The 21,586-nt window shown below is 36.7% G+C and overlaps 1 protein-coding gene across 1 annotated transcript; it reads right to left on the bottom strand.

Annotated features, from left to right (window-relative positions):
- Positions 1–685: 685 nt before the first annotated feature.
- On the bottom strand, positions 686–21,406 carry Hpd (4-hydroxyphenylpyruvate dioxygenase). Its single transcript, XM_090166524.1, has 13 exons — positions 21,295–21,406; positions 20,735–20,761; positions 18,742–18,804; positions 16,201–16,348; positions 12,289–12,371; positions 9,778–9,867; positions 7,598–7,701; positions 5,536–5,613; positions 5,072–5,234; positions 3,986–4,057; positions 3,409–3,525; positions 1,586–1,708; positions 686–1,258 (listed from the first exon to the last, which is right to left on the bottom strand). Exons 1-13 carry the CDS (start codon positions 21,295–21,297, stop codon positions 1,184–1,186), a joined length of 1,146 nt encoding a protein of 381 aa, XP_090022650.1. The 5' UTR covers positions 21,298–21,406; the 3' UTR covers positions 686–1,183.
- Positions 21,407–21,586: the final 180 nt, after the last annotated feature.

The raw sequence follows: 21,586 nt of genomic DNA, 5'->3' as shown, positions 1-21,586 counted from the left end.
CGCGGTCGACGGTAAGCGAGTAGCACAAGTATCCGCCAGTAGGATCCATATGGGGACCACAGATTTTTAATAATTCGTCGACGTCGGCCCGACTCTGAAACAATTCATTTGTGCTGCAGGGGAACTAGGTTTTAAATTTGTAGAAACAAATTTTAAATATTTGAGACTTATAGCCCTCATACCACTTCAGAAATTAAACCCATCAATTTTAAAATTAATAATTTCCAAATACTCTGCCACGATGACCATGAAGATTCTTATACAACAGAGATAATTTATTCATGACTCTTCTTACCTGATCACCTATTTTCACTGGAAAAATTTTAAATCAAAATTTGATATTCAATTCAATCCCTTAAATATGGTTTTGCACAACCCTTAAATTTGTTCTATGTGATATCTATGGGTTAGTTAGCTTCAAAATAAACTATTAATAGACATTTTTGTTAATATATCCTTGAGATTTTGGTTAAATTGCAAAATTTTTAAATGGTTCATAACTACCACAAAAAATTTTCAGATGAGGCCTTCCTATTGTGAAACTGATCACGCAAGACCCTAGATTAAACTAGACCCCAGATTAAACTAGACCCCAATGAATTTAACAGGCTTCTAATTTCTATAACTATCTATATGCCCATGAGGAAAGTGTGAGTTGTAAGTGTATTGTGGAATTGTTAATACGTTGATTTTCAATGTACTTTTTATTTTAAAAACGAGTATGAAAACATGGAGAAAAAGTAAGGAGTGATTTTCTAAAACAATTTTAGTACGTCACAATGATATCAGTGCTAGAAAGGGGGTCAACACCAGACCTTTTTAGTTTGAAAACATCAACTAGCGTTAAATCAAATAAATCCCTAGCTGTTGTCATTAATTTTCCCCTTTTATGTAAGCCCCCATTCTACAGCTGGCAACACTGTAATGCATTAAAATTATTTTATTGCACCACTCCTGGCCATTTCTCCATGATGAAAGCTAGTATACCATTACAACAAACGTTTTCTTTATCTCAAAAACACTTGGCCAATAATTATTCTTCTTACACATTTTCTTCAATGAATGTGATTCTGGTGAATAGAATCTTAACCATTCATTTGTAGCTGTTTGCAAATATAATGTTCATGCTCACAACAGCCGAAAATTAATAATTTAGAAAAAAATTTGTTTAATTCAGATCTTTTTAAAGGTTTCCTCTTAACTCTTGCTCAGCTTCTATCGCTTCAAAAAGAGACTTGAAATTACCAGCGCCAAAACCCTGAAAAATAATTATAAGAAAATAATTATTTTAAAGAAATTAAATGCCCTATAGGTGATTCAATAAAACATCTTCCGGCAAATCACCAATAAGTAATATATCCGAGAGCCAGGACCTGCAAGTTACTGTTTATTAGGTGCTTGTTGAAATAATAGAAACTTTTCATCTGTAAATAGAGCATTGTGTTTTTGCTAAAAAAGCTACCTGGTTAAAAGGAAACACTTGTTGCATACAGTACGTGTGAAAAGTTTCCATTAATGATTTTGTAGCCCATTAAGAGGCTAGTGGGCCGCTTTAATTAAGTAATTCTTTATTAATAATTCCTACATTGTGGTTGTTCCTTTGGATAATTTCCAGGAACAGTGTAGGTCGATCCTGCATTGGCTTTGTGAATATTTGAAGCAGGTATCCTTTGTCATCGTAGTCAATCAGAATTTTCAACTCTTCTAGCTAAATTACAAACAATAATGATAATTTTTTATTTAATAAAATTACAAGGTAAGGGATAAAAATTAGAGGACCTTTAAAGTATTATAAATAACTTAACACGTCTTAGTGTCTTTCAATAATGAAGGCATTATTTACTTATCCTTAGAACTGACAATATTATAATCTTTAGTTTTCCACTCACAAATTACTTAAATAACTTATGTTTAAAGGGAAAACTGAGCTAGGATCTAATTTAAAGAAATTACACAATGGCGCCTTCATGCTATACCAAAAGTATGACGCTGAATAAAGTCTTATAAACAATATTCTAGTCCCACCAGTTTCGCCTTCCAAAAAATGATACGTAAAGTTATCCTGATGATTTATTTTCTTATTGTCAAGTCAATACTACAAGAGTCATTCATCAGCAAATAGTGTCATCAAGAATGTATTTATTATACTTACAGAGAATGTCTATGTTGACACAATCTGGGGCTTCATGGTCTAGTTTTCTTCTAGCACGAGAGGGTCAGGGAGGAAAAACGTCACCTGCTTTTATTTCAATGGGTGTTTTCATAAAATCCCCATCAAAGAACAGCCTAGGAGGTGGTATACTCTAGGAAGGGACATGTTACTGGCTGTAGTCTTTGGTTTTTATTGATTTTTAGGGAAACATGTTTGGCAGCTTATTGACGTACATTCATGCGAGTCGCGCCGATGGTTTTAGAACTGGAACGTACTGAACTGAACTCCCATCAAAGACTGAGGAGGCAATTTTGGTCGGGGGGGAAAACAACATAGCCGGATTTTATGAAAACACCTATTGCTTCGGAACCAATGAAATACCTCATTGATTTGATATTTTTGGGGTTAGGCACCTATTTTCGAGTATGAGGGGGATTGGGTCAAACGCTGAAACTCGTCTCAACAGTCCTCAAGTATAATAAATATATTCTTTGTATCATTCAGATGAAATATTAGAACTTTCTGGATTCTTTTTTTTTAAATCTTATTCTGAAAATAAGTTAAGGCAACAATAGCCTAAAAAATTCTTATTCTTATTCTTGAATTCTCAATATTTCATCAATGTACACACCTATCTAACTGACCAACTAATCAAAAGTTATCATAATGAGAAATCGGGAAAAAAAACACCAATCCTTTCACATCAGTTGAATCAGGAAACTATAGAGGTATACACTTGGAATGTCTAAGGTTCCATTGGGACGGTGATACGAAAGCGCGTCGAGAAAAAGGCGGGGCTTAACTACGTCAAGTGTAAGACGTAACACGAAATTTCTAATTCAATGGCTCGAGGAAGAATACGTCGTCATGGTAACAAATAGGCGATCTTCCCGCGAAAAATAGACTTATAAAACAATGGTTTTAAAAACCTCAATGTGTTATCGTACTTAATATTTTGAAGTAATTATAATGTTTTTCGCGAAAGAAGTGTAGTGATACCTAATTTCAGGTATTTGTATGGTTATAAAAGAGATAATCAGGTAAGCTAATAATATAATTACCATGACTAGGCTTAATGACGAGTTTTCGTCGAATTAGGGTAGTGAGGCGCGAGAGTTTCCCCGCTTTAAGACACGCCCATTTCTACGAGCTTCATCACGGCCGTAAAAATCTTCATTAGACATTCCAAGTGTATACCTATATAGTTTCCTGGTTGAATTAATCACAGCTAGTGGTAATAGTTAATTAGCACTTACTATATCTAAATCTTCTTTTACTTTAACTTTAGACAACCTCAAGTTTTTCCTTAGGGATTCATAATATGTATTTGGGACACTTAAGAATTCCATGCCACGAAATTTCAAATTTGTAACCTGTGGAAGAAGAAATTCAGTTAAAACTATACCTTAAAGGCTATTAAAATTTGTATACAAAGGGCTAGTGTAAATATTTAAATGTAATCATTTGCAAAAAAATATGGTATTTGAAGCACAGCACTGTCCTAATTCACCAGGAATCCAGAAAATAGCCCGATAGCACCTTAGGTTGGTAACCATATATTAAATGACCAGCCTATTAAAAGTTCCTGAATAATAAATTTTTAATCATACTACTAGTATTCTCTAGAATTGTTTTTGAAACTATTTAACAAATTACTGTTAGCTATTCTAATGAATAAGTCAACAATGAATCTAAGGATGATACCACATTTGTGACTGCTGAAAGCTAGTTATGACCGGGTGGGATTGTAAGGCACACAGATGGACAATGTAGTTTGAGAGACCATAAATGCCTTTTCATCTAGTAAGTTTCTCAAATATTCAAAATACTTACCGCTTCTATGATATCTGACGTATTTAAGGCAATATGCTGAACACCTGGTCCCCCATAATGATCTACGTACTCCTAAAAATAAACATTTTAAAGTTTGTTTAATTAGGACAGGCACGAGTAGGTAGGTTGTAACATAGCACTATGAAAAACCTACTGATTTTCCAATTATTATTTGGTTTTATTTCTATTTTAATATATTTTCTTCTAATTAAAGCACTAAAAAATGTATTAAATAATTCCAATATTTAACAAGTCAATTAGTCTGAATAGAGAGAATTCAAGCTGTATTGTGAAAAATGCTGGTCACAGTTTAAGAGTCAATTCATTCATTATTGTCCATTATCATTTTTTGACATAGGTATTTTACTCTTTTGAAATAATGATAGTAGCTAGCATACCAAGGTAGATTTTTTGTGAATGTGAAATGGAGTTCAAAATGTATGTTACTATTTAAAATTATCAATATATACCTTACAAATTGAGATGTAAATATGTATCGAGAATGAACTAAGCTCTAAAGGGAAATATAAATATACCAAGTTCTATTAGAAATTTGGACTTAGTAACTTTAAAGGAAAGCCCTTAGAAATTAATGTAATTGCTAATGGGGATATTATCTATAAATATGGTGTTTATTAACCTTCTACGTGTTCTTTATGGAAATCTGTACAATTTAACTCTGCAACAAACCATTCAGTAGTCCCAAAAACGTTGGAAGCCATAGGGGTGATAAAAATACTAGAGGATATAATTATCTTGTGTTAAAGTGTTTTAAAAAGTCCAAAAAAACAGGTCTGTGTCATCTAGGAGCAACAAACACAAGGAAAACGCAGCTAGCCTTTAAACACGCTAAGGCAGTGTCGTGTACAAATTTAATTGGACGAACCTTTACACTGAAGGTTTTACGGGCGGGGGGAAGACAATTTCTGAATTTTCCCCTTCCGACGGCAGCTGGCGCTAAAGCAACTAACCAATGAAAACTGTACACAAGAAAATGCACGACTTTTGACGGGTTGGGTTCTCCTTGTGTGGGGTGCTGTGTTTGTTGCTCCTAGGTGTCATAAACTAATGAAAATGGTTGCTCACTTGAATTTGGGACTTCTTTTTTCCATTTGCTGGCTCATTTATGGGCATTTTAATCGTTTCTTCATAGTTTGTGACGACAATGGATCTCAGGGCCGAGTATTCCGTGTGTATCTGAGAGTCGTCAACTGACCAGAAACGGTGGAATTGTAGAGTTTTCTCATACCTATTTATAGTGAAATATTAACATTACTCACTTCATATACCAGTATAAGTTTAATTTATTAAATGTTCCTTAATTATGATACCAAATAACATGGACACAGAGGGAAATTTCCCCAAATGTAGAATACACAACATCATCTCTGATATTTTTTTTCAGTAAAAATATTGTAAACTCTTTGTCACATTGGCTCGTAATATAATTATGGCCCACGTTTAAAATTTGCACTATTATACATACTGTTTTCCATCTCGAAACATTGCCCGCAACTTACTAAATTGGCAGGAAAATATAATATTCTTACCATTCTGTAACTGAGACCATATCATTTTCTGGCTGGTTAGAAACTACGTGGTCGATGAAATTAATTCCACAAACAGGTCTGAAAAAAATGTATTAAGTAGAATTAGGATTTTTATTTTCCACTATGGAAATGAGGTAGTTCGTAATGCTTCGGAAGTAAGCATTTGGTTCATGGGGATTAAAAAATTTAAATATAAAAAACTAAAAAAAGGATTCCTAGTTTATTGATATATGGGACAAAGTACTCCACATTTTGAACAAAAATCGAGAAAAATATATATTGTCAAAAGTAAATAGGGGGAGAAAGTCTGGCACTTGGGTCCAACCGCACGACGTCTTATTTGAGGGGTAAAATTTTTGGGCTTCGGAAATGACTTCCCCCTCGCCTCTTTACAGGGACAATAAGGTATCGGTTGTACTCCGCCACGATGAAAAATAGTTCTCTATAAAATACGTGAATATTAAACTTTTGCTTTCGATAATTTGGTTAATTTAGTTCCTAAATAAAGTAGATATATGATAGAAACTAAAATGCGACATTTTAAAAATAATAACACGACTTTTGAAAAGAAATAAACCGTAACTAGAATAACGCTCACTCAAATCGTGGAGAGCGTGGCGCCATCTAAGAGCAGAGGTCGGGACTAATTGGTAAATCTACGATGTTAAGGCCTAACAATTTGCAAGTTTAACTGAAATAATAGCTATAGCTACGAGCTTTTTTTGTTTATTTTACAATTGATATAGTAATTATTAATTAAAATCAACCGTTATCGAAGGAAATAATGGTCAGCATTTGACAGAGAGACTATTTGAAATCGCGAGGCGGTGACATGGTTGCCAGGGAATAAAATTCAAAATTTTCATCTTGAGCGCGGACCGGAATACCACAAATGCACTACTTCGCGCGTAATGTGCTATCCTTATTGGTGAGAAATATCACGTGATCACTAGCTCTTTAAAAAGGTTGTCAAGCATGGTGGAAGGTAAAATCTGAAGGCAGTGATAGACTTTATCCCCCTATTTACTTTTGATATTGTGATCTATGGAACCAAACTTTAGATTAAGATTTTAGACAAAAATTGAGGACAAATGCTGTGCAAAATAAACATTTTTTTTAATTAGGGGAACACTTAGTTTTACCTAAAACTAAAAAAAAAATCCCTTTAAAGCAAAATTGTTCAAAAACCATTTAGCTACAGCTATGGGTCAAGCATAAATAGAGCATTTTCCCCAAAAATCTCAAGCTAATAACTTAATTTGCTTGTAATTGCGATAGAGACGTCTGCAAGGAATCGTTTTGGGCTACACTAGACAATATCATTGGTTGCGTAAAGTTCAAGTCTTCCAACACCACTGAACCTTAAGCTGGTGACGTTTCCCTTCCCAAACCCCACTCATGCTGGTGGTTAATTAGACCAGGATGCGGATCATCTCAACATAGTCCTTCTTCCCAAGTTGAAATAAATATATTCCTGGTGGGAGAGTGATAACCAGTGGCGTAGCTGAGAACTCAGAGCCCCCCCCCCCCGCAAAAATCTCTTTGAGGCCCCCCTACGAGGCTCCCCGCACCGCGGGCCCTGCGGACCATCAGCTACGCCACTGGTGATAACTTGGTTTAAAAGGGGTGCAATCAGCTGTTGAGTATAATTGCTATAGTATTCCAAGTTATGATGATTCTTGATATACACCATAAGTGTATAATATCGTTACATAAGTGTCACACTTCACATGCAAACGTATTACTGAGAGCTATTCACAAGACAGACTGCATTACGGGCTTCATCGTTTTGCGTCCGCTTGCTAACGCGTCACACGTAGCCTTTGACAGCGCCTCGCTAGGGGTAGTTTATCTTCTTGTGATGACGTCTGTTACTAGCTATCAGTAAAATATTCCCCAAAGTGACAAACTTATAGAAGAATATTATAGACTTACGTATATACATATATATATATATATATATATATATATATTTTATTTTTAAATTATCTTAAGGCCATTTTTAAAAGTTATTTAATAATTTGAATAAGTTTACTTTGGTTTCATGATAAAATCAACTTACAGTTTTTGTAATAAGCTATCTTCGGAGAGTGGCCTGTCAAATCCTGGAAGGAAATGCCCATTGTATGTTCCCCTTTCCAAGAATGTGTGAGTTGTGTCTCCGTACTGCGCATGAAATAAACCAAATAGATATTGGTATTAAACGCACTCTCGCAAGCTCAAAATTGGTGTTAGCGTCGAGTTCGGGACTACTTATTTTCTTTCAATTTTTTCCATTAGATAGTAGCGGCAATGAGAGTAGCGGAGGTGTCTCTAACTATGCTGTACAGCCAAAGGTAGCGGAGAGAGGATTTTCAGCCCCCTGGAGTGACTGATTTCTAACTCTTTGGGGCATATAGTTCATTCCTTGCCACATATACTTTTACTCTAAGGTTCGACTTTCACAATAAAGATTGAAGTGAGATTGGAATAGCTCGTAGCATGAGTCGCGATAGACTCCATCGCCATCTCTTTTTCATCAAAGAACTAAAAGCTACCTATGTGAGAAAATTCAGCTGGCGAGAGTGCGTTTAAAGCAAATATTCTAACTAAGAAAAGGTTCCATCAAATAGTTTACTGAAAAAAATGGTTATCTAGGGTTTAATTTTGAACATTTCTAATACACTTTTGGATTTTAAAAAACATTTTATTATTGGATTAACGAAATTTGCAAAGAAAGACCCCTTTGAGAAAGCTTAGACATTGACCAATTTTGAAAATAAATTATTATTTTTATATATTTCAGGGGGCATAAGCACCCCAAAAAAGAATTTTCTATAAACACTTTTAGTCATTTGCATGACACCTCAATCAAAATCCTCGCTTTACAACTGCTAAGTACCACAAAAAATATTTAAAAAAATATTCATTCAAGTATTGGTAAAAAATTGGTAAGTTTTCATGTATTTCATGAAATTCTAAAAAATTGATATTCAATATTTTTTCAAATTCTATAGATTTTCAAATGGAGATGCAGTAAATTGAGTTCATAAGTTTAAAAAAAATTAAATGTTGGCATTCAGGCCCGGACTGACCCGGGCGGCTTACCGGCGCGGCGATCGCCGGTCAGATCGGGGCCAACTCAAATTGAGGGCCAGAGAGGAAATATTCTGCATTTATGGGAAATGGGGCCTACTCGATTGCATGGCCGGTGGGGCCAACTACTAGCCAGTCCGGCCCTGTGGGCATTGCAACAGGCCTGAGGTCATTTTAACCTAGGAGCAATAAACACAACACCCCACACAAGGAGAACGCAACCCGTCAAAAGACGCTTTAGCGCCTGCTGATGTCGGAAGGGGAAAATTCCGAAATTGTCTTCCCCCCCGCCCGTAAAACGTTCAGCGTAAAGGCTCGTGACGCTCGTCCAATGAAATCTGTACACAACCCTTCGTTAGCGTGTTTAAAGGCTAGCTGCGTTCTCCTGGTGTTTGTTGCTCCTAGATTTTAACAGCGATACACGGCAATTTAAACCACATGGGAGGGTTGTATCTATAGCCCGACCACAGATAGATAACCACTAGCGTCCCCACACTAACTGTTGCTTTAAAACCTCAGCACGTTTTTATGGAAAGAGAAAACCGAAGGAGTCGGAGGAAAACCCCTTTAACAGACAGGGAGATAACACAGAAGGAATTTTTCACAGCTTTTCACCCGGGCTCTTCTTGCTGCAAGGCGAAAGTGCTAACCACTTTGTCACCCTGCCACTAGCTGAGTGATCTCTAGCTGGTTTGTGCCTTAACATGGCTGGTGGAACACTTTCAAAAAGGGAAAACAGAATAATATTGTGCATGGTGGGGTAGTAATTGCTAAAATGTTATGAAAAGTTTCAATATTGTCATAATTTTAATAACACCTTTTCTACGCTACTCCAATTTATAAGCCAACAAAAAGGTATGGGGAAAACTGCTGTACCGTGGCACTGAAGCTTGTACTTTTGGCATTGTATGGCAGGACCACAAGTAGACTTTCTTGTCATGTCCCCCTTTCGCCCGAATCACAGTACAGTTTGAGCAGATTCTGCCTCTTAGTTTTCCCCGCGCTACTTTTGTTAATTAGTTAGTTTTAGATCTAGTCATGTTTTACAAAATTGAACAACCATTTCCATGTTATTTGAACACTGATGAACAACCATTTCCATGTTAAATATCCCCATTGTTATTTAATTGCCCCCTTTGCCAGATAAAATTAAATTCTAAAACTTACCGTGGATACTGTAGCTAATCGCACAGACCCATTTTTGTCCTTTAGAGTTGTTAGATCTTGAACTACTTCAGCACCTCTCTCCTTGGCTTTCTAAAAAATGACAAAAAATATATTAAGCGACATAGTGTCCGTCACAGCAGTAATAATAATAGTACAAAAATGTACATATTTACTAAAAGAAACTGAAAATTGGTTTAATTTTTTTTTATAAAATTGATAATCTTTTGGAGGCAGAGTTCATTAACTGGTACCAGTGATCCATACTACAACTAGGAAATCGAGGGATTAAAATGTACATGTGTACCTTTTCTTTCAAAAATTGTGCGTTTCTGTACCAAAATTAATGCCACCAAACACAAGGAGAACGCAGCTAGCCTTTAAACACCCTAACGCAGTGTTGTGTACGAATTTCATTGGACGAGCCTTTACGCTGAACATTTTACGGGCGGGGTGAAGAAAATTTCCGAATTTTCCATTCCGACGGCAGCAGGTGCTAAAGCGTCTAGCCAATGAAAACTGTACACAAGAAAATCCACGAATTTTGACGGGTTGCGTTTTCCTTGTGCGGGGGTGCTGTGTTTGTTGCTCCTAGTTGCCACAATCTAGTTAGCTGTTTACTGGTAACGCATAAATAACTGTAAACATTATTTCAGAGAAGTTTAAAACTCAACATTTTAATGGAATCGTCTAGGCATTTAGTTCATTGAAGTCATATCATGAAATAAGAAACCTTGCACTAATTAATAACAGGAACATTTCAGTGTTATTGATTATTCTCAACCCTCTATCGCAAGAAGTACTTTGGTAGCAGGCCAAATAAACGCTCCATTATTGAAAGAAATTAGTGCTGTTTGAATTATTATCAACTTCCCGCCTTCTGACGTAAAGATAATACGTAGAGCAGTAAAAGAGCAAAGATCGCTCTGTTGATAGATCAGCGCATATTTGGACTGGGCAGCATGACGTCACACCGTACCTTTGGTTATGGCCGCCATGCTGGTATGCTTTTTTTCGAATTGAATAAAGCATAGGTGACGTCATAAGTCTATGACTTTATCCTCATAGAGGATAAAGTCATAGACTTATCAAAACTGTGTATTGCGGAACCCTAGGGTTCTGCGTCATGGTTTCAGGGGTTCCAAGGAACTATTAGGGAAAAAATATAAAGTGCTAATAACCCAGCTGCCTATAGGGCTTAAATTTGTAGCACGTTAAACGTATGCTGTTTATTTAGGCTTTATTTTAATGCTATTTATTTGTTGTAGTTAGATACTATCTTGGGTATAAATTATCTTCCGTTTTCGTGATAGCTTATGCCTTTTTAGTTTAGTCTCAAATTTTATTCCATTTTTCGCGAGTCCTTCACTAAAATATCTTCAAGGAAATCGCCAAGATGTAATGTTTCCGAGAATAGGGACTTGGCAGTGCTACGTCACAGTTTTTTTTTCAATAGTTTTTATCGTGGGGAGAAAAATATGACCACAATGGCGGCCATGGCCAAAGCTACGGAGTGCCAAGTCTCTATAAGGAACCGGAAAGATACTGTTTATATAGTGCTTGTTGAAATAATGGAAACGTTTCGCAGAACGCGTTTTTTAAAAACCTTAATATGTCAAAAAAGCTACGTGATTAAAAGGTTTTAATTTGACTGCTTTCGAGCGCTCTAGATCGCTCCGATCAACATTTTATGTTCCATTTGCTTGCTCAGATCTGCTCCGATCAAGTTTCGCGTGTTCCATTTCCCGCTCTCGGGTGCTCCGAGATCATCCAAAACCGATCTGTCGAAATTGATCGAGATCGAAATCGGAGCAAATTTTTGCTTGTTCCTTTTAGATGTTTTGGCAAAATGGCAGACCAAGACGCAAAAATTCAAATTACTAACAGACGAAAATCAACAAAGCGCTGGAATACGTTAGTGGCATGTTCCATTTGCGGTTTTACTCTTGTCGATTGGGGCGAGATCTATGACGTCAGAGACAGATTCGGAGCGAATCTCGAGCAATCAAATGGAAAACGCAATGACACTTGTTGCATACCGTACAGGCCTAACGCTTCCATTATTTTAACAAGCACTTTATAAACAGTGACTTGAAGGTACTGGCTCTCGGAAATATTACTTCTTGGCCATTTCCTTGCAGATGTTTTATTTTAGGGCCTTTTTCTCCTCTTTTTGGTCGTTATTGTACAGGAGTTATATCTATGTTATTAACATAAAGTAAAGATAACATTAATTTTCTAAGTCCTAAAATTAAGTAAATAAATTTTATCAAATTATTTTCATAAATAATCGAACCCACCATGGTTTTCTTATTTATCTGCAATAGAGGGGGCTGTTAAGAAATCAACATAGAATCCCTTTTTCTGGGCCACGAGTTTCTATTACTGGTATAGCGTTGTAATCCAACGTCCAAAAAGTTTAATAAACCTGGTTTGACAATGACCAAGCGCAATCTTAGGGGGAACGGGCCCACTAAAAAAGAACTACAGCATAAAAGTGAAAAGTAGACATACCTGGAGTATTGCCGGTAAATCCTCCACCAGGAACGCTACGTCTTTTACACCGTCTCCATGTTGCATCATGTGATCACCAATTTCTATTAGAAAAGAGATAATTATGAAATTTTTATCTTGAAAACAATAGATATTATTATTAAAGGTCCAAAGAATCTGTAGACAAATTCTAGCCCAATAAATAAGCTTTTCAAAACACATATTATATGTAGCTCCACCCTCAACATTCAAACCCTTCTGTGACAAGAAATTGAGCGCTGGAATTTGTGAATGATGTTAGTGCCCCCGCCAGCAGTAGGCACAAATAGGCACGTGCCTTTGTTAAAAAAATTTAGGCCTATTTTAGGGGCCTCTAAAAGTTTAAAAAAATTGCCTCTGGGGCCTCCAAATGTTATTTTTAAATTTTATTTATTCTTAAAAATTGGTCATCTAGCCCCCTAAAAAAGAACTTCCATTCAATTCCAATTTCCAAGAGTCCTAAATGGCCCTAACAAAACGTTCCCTTTTGAACCACCTATACTCGAAATCAATATTACTTGAGTACACAAACAAAGGCAGCGAACTCTGTGGTTTCTGCTTTTGGTAGTGTACTCTGTTAACATTGACATAGAATATATGACAAAAGACTGGCCCGGGACGGGGAAGTCCGTCGTGCAAGGAAAGCAGCAAAAAAAAAACCACCTGTTCGCCTCAGTGATAACTTAGCTCCAACCAACACAATAAACATAAGCTTAGTTTCTAGGAATTCTACAAAAGGGGGCATAAAGTGAGAAACTGGATTTCTTTAATACGACTTAAACCGTTGCAACGCTTAAACGAAGGGAAATCCCAGCGGAGCTGAAGTCGAAGCGTAAAGCATCGTACCAGTCACTACTTTGAATAGAGAGCGACCTGGGGATTAGGGTTTTTTCTTTTTTACTCCTTGTCCCTTTTGCGAAATCACGTGATATCAGTGACCACTGATCGTAGAGAAAGGACATAGACCTTCGGTGGTCGGACTTGTCCCAGATAACGCGCGTTTCTTCATTTCGTTTTCTGCTCCTGAACAAACAGGTAGTTCTCAATTTCGATTCTCTCCCAGTCAATTTTTTTCTAAGTCTCTTCCGAGACTAACTTTGCCAATACAGCCTTTTTAAAGGCTATTTAGCTGTTTTAAGCTAATTTTTAAACAGCCTTTTTTAAAGAGGTAATCGTAGGGTGGAATTCTTCGATTAAAAGTAAAGTTGGTAATATTTATTTGTAAATAATATACTTAATAATAAAAAAATTATTAATTTAATAATAATAAAACCTTTATTAATTTAATAATAATAACATTTTTATTAATTTAATAATGATAACATTTTTATTAATTTAATAATAATAAAATTTTTATTAATTTAATAATGATAAAATTTTTATTAATTTAATAATAATAAAATTTTTATTAATTTAATAATAATAAAAATTTTATTGATTTAATAATAATAAAATTTTTAAATAATTATATACAATTTGGCTAGTTAAAGAACAACAAAAATTACAAAGGAGTTTTTTATGGGGGCCTCTTAATCACGCAGTGCCTACTCGCGAAAAAATCCTGGCGGGGCTACTGAATGATGTGACATCGGTTGTCAGTTTCTATAAGCTTTGAAAGTACTCCGTAATTTAGTTAAAATAGTTAATTTTTCCGAATTATTACGAATAAGAGCTATGAAGGTTCTTATTTAATTCATATTTACTTTTAATATGAAATATTTAAAGATATATTAACCTGAATTGATGGCTTTAAAAGTCGCTTGGTGACTTAGGCCTATGGTGGTGCCTTGGATATTAGCCTAGCTGATATTTTTTTTTAACTATATTTAAAAGCACCTTAAAGGTTTACATAAAGTGGCAAATGATGATGAGTCCCGCCGGATATGGGTGGTCTGTGATTGAAGCAAAGACTACACCTTTCATAGTCTTTGATTGAAGGCAGTATTTTCAAAATCGAAACTTCGACGGCCAAAACGGGCTACGACATGTTTTTAACATAATTATCGGCTGTTACTATGTCTTCTGATAATTGTGTTGGCCGAATTGTGAAATTAAATATGGAACTTTATACCCTTTTAAACATGTTATACAGGTCCGAATATTGGCACCCTAGGCTAATTAAATTTTAAGTTACTCCTACGTTTCTTTCCAAGGGGCTGAAATGAAGTTATTCGCGACCGAAAACTATCGCTACGCCCCCTTTGGTTCGCCATTGAAACCTAGATTGGTAGCGTCTAAAGCCGACGCTATAAGATTTTCCTCATCGTTATTCGTAAATTTGACTTCATAAATAATTATATATACTTGCATTTTAATTTAATTTTTCCACAGTTTGTTTATATTTTGATAAGTTTATTTAAGAAAAGAAGTTCTTATGACTTTTTAATTTACCTGTAGCAGACGCTAGATCAAAGGCGCTACCTCGGAAAAGCTTGTGCCTTTACGCCACCTAGACTTGTTTCGTTCGCGAATTGTCGAACGATAATTTTTATCCGTATACAGTATCAAGAACGTATTCACGAATTTCAGGTTAGCAGATAATATTTTTGCGCTACTATAGCCTCTGTTTTCATGAATAGCGGAAGATATTAGAACACCCCAGGTCGACCGGGAGAAAGAAGGAAAGGCGGAGGGGCGTGGTTTTCATTCCGGGAATCACGAGGCGAACAAGGTGCAGTCCACATATTATCCGTTCACCAGAATATATTCTTGACAGTATCATTAATAATGCCATTGGCGAGCACAGCTTTAGTTCAGGAAGAAGCATTTCAAATTAGTTCTATAGCTTATGAAATGTAGAGCTATCTGTCAGAAGAAGAAGACAACTTTTGGATTTCAAGGTTCCTAGGTTGAAACGTTCAGCTGTTGAACAGAGGGAATTTTGAAAAAGCAAAAAGCCTTCACACATTCAAATTATAACGCGGTTGGTTTTGTGACCTGAATTTCGACTACGCACGAAGCCTATTAGCGACCCAAACGAATCTAGGTGGCGCTGCGGTGCCACGTTCTTCCGAAGCTCCGAGGTAGCGAGGTAGAGCTAATGATCTAGCGTCTGTTATTGTCATATTAGAGAAAAATACATAAATCTGGGCGTCCTAATTGCTCCGTGTTAGCAGTGCCGGACTTAGAGATCCTGGGCCCTAGGCAGATAAGGAGTCTGGGCCCTTTTTTAGAAATATAGTAAATTTTGGTAATTGAAAAACAAAATCTTAAACGCAGTTCAACCTAGAATTTTCTAAAATTTAAATTAAGATTGATATTATAGGTTCATGCCTTCGTTAACGGTACTTAAGGTCACTGGAGGGTTCCTTCCAAGGATGGGCCACTAGGCCTAGGCCTAGGTGTGCCTAGGCGGAAATACGACCCTGGTGTTAGCATGGAGGAAACGCAAAGCAGTGTGCAATTATAATAAAATGCAAATATGAATTTTTTTAGCTTCTATTTCATGGATCCTCTAATACGTGTTATTGCGTAAAAAAACAAAAAATTGTTACGATACTGGCTGCCAAATGCTTATAGCTATCTATCTAGTTTTCGATGGCAACCAAAAGAGGGCGAGAGCTTTCCCAAACCACGACCAACTTTGACACTCGCGCAATAGCGGCCAACCCATTCGCCGGAATTCCATGAACCAGGATTTTCCCGCTATAAACCATGCTATAAACTATTGGCGTTCAGCGCCACGCTCGTTTTCATATGGGCTTCAATGCAAAAACTATTCTAGAAAGAATTTTCCGCTAGGGGCGCTCAACGCCAAGGGATATTTTTGTTCGTAGGTTAACATAGAAACTTCAATGAATGGGTTGGCCGCTATTGCACGAGTGTCAAAGTTGGCTGTGCCCAAACAAAGTGTCCGAATGTCGACATCGCCAAAGCTTCGGGATGGTATCTCACCTTCGTTTCCAGGATTGATGGCAGACACGAAAACGAAGACAATGTCATTTTGTTTGACGGCGTGAGCGACGGTCTCTCGAGAGCCAGTTTCCAGCCCTCGGTAGGCCAAAGGCTCGAATCCCATCCGAGTGCAATAATACGACGCAGCCTGTACGGAGAAACATTTTCATCAAATAGAACTATAACCATTGTAAGCGCATACAGGAAAATTAAAAAGTCATAAGAACGTTTTTTCTTAAATAGATTTATTAAAATGTAAGCAATCGATGCAAAAATTATATTAAATTAAAAGTATACTTATTTATATAGTAAAATTTACGAATAACGATGAGGAAAAACTAATAGCGTCTGCTTTAGCCACTACCATTAAAGGAGCTCCAAAGTTCGGTGGCAAAATGTGTGTAAAGTCAGTAAAGTGCGAAATTTACGGTTAACTCTGCCCTCCTCTTCCAAGGCGCCGAGTGAGGGGTTGGGGGGAAGGAAAAGCATGCTCAATTTTATTTTTATTTTTTTGCCACCGAACTTTGGAGCCCCTTTAAGTGGATCATTCTCTCTAAGTATACAAAACGCTATGCTACCTATGACTAGAGTCTCTATCGGGGTCGGTCTGGCAGCCCTTTACAACCGCCCTATACTGTGTATCACCTCAACTTCACTCTGAATCTATACTGCCGAATCTAACGTTTCATACATCTCTTATGGTACGTCTCACGTCTGAAACGTGTCTCGAGTGCCCGAGAGAGATAAATTTTGGGGGTTGGCTCTTCGAATTTCTCCCCCCAAAAAACCTGTACCATATTTGTTCAAGGTCAGTTTCAGATCCAAGTGTAGAGTTTTGTCAAGTTTTGTTCAATAAACGCCCCTTTAGTTGCCGTCTTGACCACTCGGTGGCGCCTCCGACCGAAATATTTTCAACAAAATTATCTCTGGAGTTTGCTTTCTATACAAGCTCTGACGTCACGAAACCCAGACTAAGATACCCGACCGAGACCCGAAATTGTATACTTAGAGAGAATGATCCACTTATGCCACTACCTATCTAGGTTTAAGGTTTTAATGGCGAACCAAAGGGGGCGTAGCGATAGTTTTCGGTTGCGAATTGACGGCTTTGCGCTTGAAAATAACCCGCCATGTTTTGGGGTAAAAGCGGATATATAAGATTGTTTAAACAAAACATGTAGGTGTAATGTCGCACATCATTTCAAAATTGTTCAATATGTGCTTAAATAAAACATCTTCAAGTAAATCGCCATGAAGAAATATTTCCGAGAGCAAGTTACTTTTTATATAGTGCTTGTTGAAATACTTGAAACTTTTCTTCTATAAATAGAATGCCGTGTTTTTGCTAAGCCTTAATATGTCTAAAAAAGCTACCTGGTTAAAAGGGAACACTTGTTGCATACCGTATAGAGGTGAAAAGTTTCCATTATTTCAACAAGCACTATATAAACAGTATTATGCAGGTCCTGGCGCTTAGAAATATTACTTCTTGGCAATTTACTTGAAGATGTTTAATTGAAGTGTCTATAGTGCGTGGTTCTTGGTTCAGTTTTAAAATTGAAAACATGCTACGTCTACTTACAAGGAGACATACCCAGGTGTAACCCACCGATTTTGTTCAAACTCGGGGGATTGGTAGACCTTCATTTATCCTGAAAAATCCTAAAGGGAATTTATTCAATGGGCAACCGTTTTGCCATGGCAACGAAAAATGTTTTTGACAACACAAAATATTAAATTTTCCCATTGAAAATAACATGAGATTTTGACCTCAAATTGATCAAAAGTTTATCAATTTTGATGGTTTTTTTGTCAATTTATATCTATTTTTTCTATTTTTGGCATTTTCGAAATTTTAAAATTTGTTAAAATTTTTCCTAGGAATCGGTCAGAATCCCATGTTATTTTCAATGGGAAAATTTCCATTTGTTGTTGACAAAACATTTTTCGTTGCCATGGCAAAACGGTTGCCCATTGAATAAATTCCCTTTAGAATTTTTCAAGTTACATGAAAGTTTACCAATCACCCAAGTTTGAACAAAATCGGTGGGTTACACTTCGGGATGTCTCCTTGTTAGAGAGGAACTCTAGCTCTGTCACGCCACTAGCAGAAAAATTTGTTCTTACATTAGATCAAAGATAATATAAGCCTCATACCGTAGATTCGAAGTAGCTGCTTCACTCGTAGTCAGTAGCTTTTACCCACTTCCCGCCGGAACTCCGAAAAAATTATATCCGTAGTTACCATGGTAAATTAGTCTAATTAATTAATTAATTAGATAAGGCAACGGCCAACTTTGATGACACTCTGATCACACAACAGCGTGTCATCAAAGTTGACAATACAGCGACTGATGGAGGCCAATTTTTCGGAGGTCACGTGCCCGAAGTGGGTAAGCGCTTCGAAAAAAACCGTCAATCAGAAAGTTCTCGCAATTAGAATCTAGTTAACAGAGTTCTATATTATCTTTGATTAGATTAACCGTTTATAACTGCATGAACTTGAAACGATGCTTTTGAATTTTGGAGAATAAAGCTTACTTGTTTGGCATTTCCAACCCAAAATGTGATGTGGTCGAAATGGATGAAACGTCCAGCTTCAGGCTGAAAAAAAATACAATAATTTTTACCATAGTTAAAATATAATATTCAGTACTAGGCAGGTCAGGCTTTCATGGGTAATAAGCCCACTATCTTATTTTGGGAAGAATACATTTGACATTATCTAAAAGCTGACTGGGCTGAAGCCTGAAGCTTAGGGACCCGGATCTTTTACAAAAGGTAGGGGCCCAAGACGAGGCTAGTGAGAGGTCAACAAGGGCTGTAATTAAGCATTAGCCTGGGTACTCTCAGCTGGTATAGTCTGGGATAAAATTACCAATTACCAGTTTATTAAATTTCAATTCCTACCCATTGACGATTCAATGACTATAAATATTTCTATTTATTTATTGGTAATTTTCTTACCGACCCTCAGGGACACGTTACTGACTAGGCGATTCCCTATGACCAGCACTTTCGAAGATCCCGGATTCTAAAAGGTAGGTTTCCTTAAGATATTTTAGGAAAAAATAAAATTCTATCTTTGGGGCCGGTTAGAAAACTTGGTCTAGGGCCCGGAAAACTGATGACACTTTCGCCCAGCACGCACTAGGACTCGCAACCAAACTGAGTAGTAGAAGTATATTTCACCTTGATTATTTAGACACTAGGTGGCTCTGTGCTGAGAACTAAACCTTTTCTGACAATCAGGTCGGTGATAATATTTGCTAATAGCCATACTTATTGTTATTATTTTACTTATGCTATTGCGTTAATTTAATTTATTCTATTTTTAAAAAGAGTATCAGCTAAAAGGTGGAAACTATTTGATTGTCCTACAGCCAGTGTCTTAGCCAGGGGGGTTCAGGGGTCGAAATGACTTTGAAGACCAATTTCAGATCTCGCTCGAAAAGATTCGAATGGGAAATATAAAGTTAGCCGGGAGTAGTGGCTCACTCCTGTAATCCGAAGCATCCAGGAGGCAGAGTTTGTGGATGGCCGTGTGAATACGACCACCAATCCCCCAACGGGTGGTCGGAATACTTCCTCCAAGGGTACCCCCCCTCCCCCGTTGGCCAGTGGCCGTTACATATATCTCGTCCTGATTAATCAGATGGACGAGAGGACTGAACTGTCCCACACGTTACAATCGAATAAAAAAAAATCTAAAGTTCTAAGAACACTGTATGAATAGCCGAAGCGTCCTCAAATTTGTTAATTAGAACCATAAGTGTATAATATTAATACATAAGTGTGACACATTCAAAAGTTTTACTGAGAGCTATTCACGAGACAGACAGCATTCGTCGCCGTTTTCCGTCCGCTTGCTAACGCGTCACACTTAGCCTTTGACAGCGCCTCGCTAGGGGGAGATTTTCTTCTTGTGATGACGTCACACCGTTACTAGCTCTCAGTAAAATATTCCCCAAAGTGACAAACTTATGGAACAATATTATAGACTTATGCTAAAACGTATTGATTAAATTCGTTGAAAAATTTGAAAATAAATTATTTTATTTGAACACTACATGTTTTGAAGTGCACCCACCTGACGACGTCGAAACATGTTGTGTTCAAATAAAAGATTTTATTGTGTTGAAGTCGAATTTATTTTCTAATTTTTCAACGTATAATATGCACAAGGGAAAAACACACGTAAATTATTCAATCTGTATATAAATAATTAAATTATTGCAATGAAAACATCTTTGCAGTTAAAGGCAATTATCATATGATGAAGAATGTATTTATTTATATTTAGGGATAATGACTATGATGAAACGATGCTTGAGGGGGGGGGGGCGCAGAAAAACGTCACCGTCGTGCACTTCAATCGCGTTGGAAGACGTCAGTTTTAGGGAACCAATGAGATACCGGGTTGCTTTGGTTTTGTTTAGGAGGAAGGATCTTATTGAAATAGGAGTAATGTTGAAAAAGCCATTCTCCCGAATTTGAAATAAAAACATTCTTGGGTTTTAGAGATGTACTTTACCTTAGGTCCTTTATCGGTGTAGCTTGTCTGTAAAAATATAAAGCGATTATTAGAACCTTCAAGATAATTTTTTTGAATCAGAAGTCTATAATTATCATCCTTTTGGGGATAAGCACTCGCGGACGACCTCATTATGAAAAAGCCGAAAAACGACAAAATATAGTCCGTCGATTAATGCATGTTTTCCAGTTCCTCACAAATTTGTAAAATACCTCACAAATTTGTAAAATACGAAACAAATATAGCAAACGACCGGAGGATCTAAGTTTCGAAGGTCAAACTAAGACTCTTACGCCTGCCCTGAAATTATTTATATAGTCTAAGAAGAATTCTACACGTTTTTAAAGGGAATGTAACATCTAGTATTTATCTCGCTGTGCCCATATGGTTTCAACAATGTCCGCTCCTAGTACCTATTGCTGGACATTTTGTGGTTTGTTACGAAGCTAATCCCCAGGATGTCTTGAGTTTATACTCCATTTAAAATAAACAGATTAGAGAGTTACATTCTTCACTCAAAATGGAATTTCTTATACACTTCTGATTGAATTAAATACTACCATGATGAGTTTTCGTTGAGTTGAGTTATTCGATGGATCTGGTTTGTTCTATTTCAGTCTTCTATCACACGTCTGCGTGAGACGAAACAGTTATATTTTTAAGTCACAGAAACTAAAGTCGATTTAAAATGATTTCCAACTTTCTTCGGGGTATTTATCTATTTTTCGTCCGCTACGACTACATCGAGGAAATCGAGATTGGAAAAATCGAAACTCACAAAGATTACGATGGCCGGTTGATAGGTGAGGCGCGTCATTGGAATTCACAACATCATTGGTTGGACGGAGGATC

The sequence above is a fragment of the Leiobunum rupestre genome, chromosome 2 (assembly GCF_980474605.1).
Source record: "Leiobunum rupestre chromosome 2, qqLeiRupe1.1.hap1, whole genome shotgun sequence".
NCBI classification, from domain to species: Eukaryota; Metazoa; Arthropoda; class Arachnida; order Opiliones; family Sclerosomatidae; genus Leiobunum; species Leiobunum rupestre.
The sequence above is the reverse complement of the archived record's forward strand: the minus strand, read 5'-3'. Positions and strand labels throughout refer to the sequence as shown.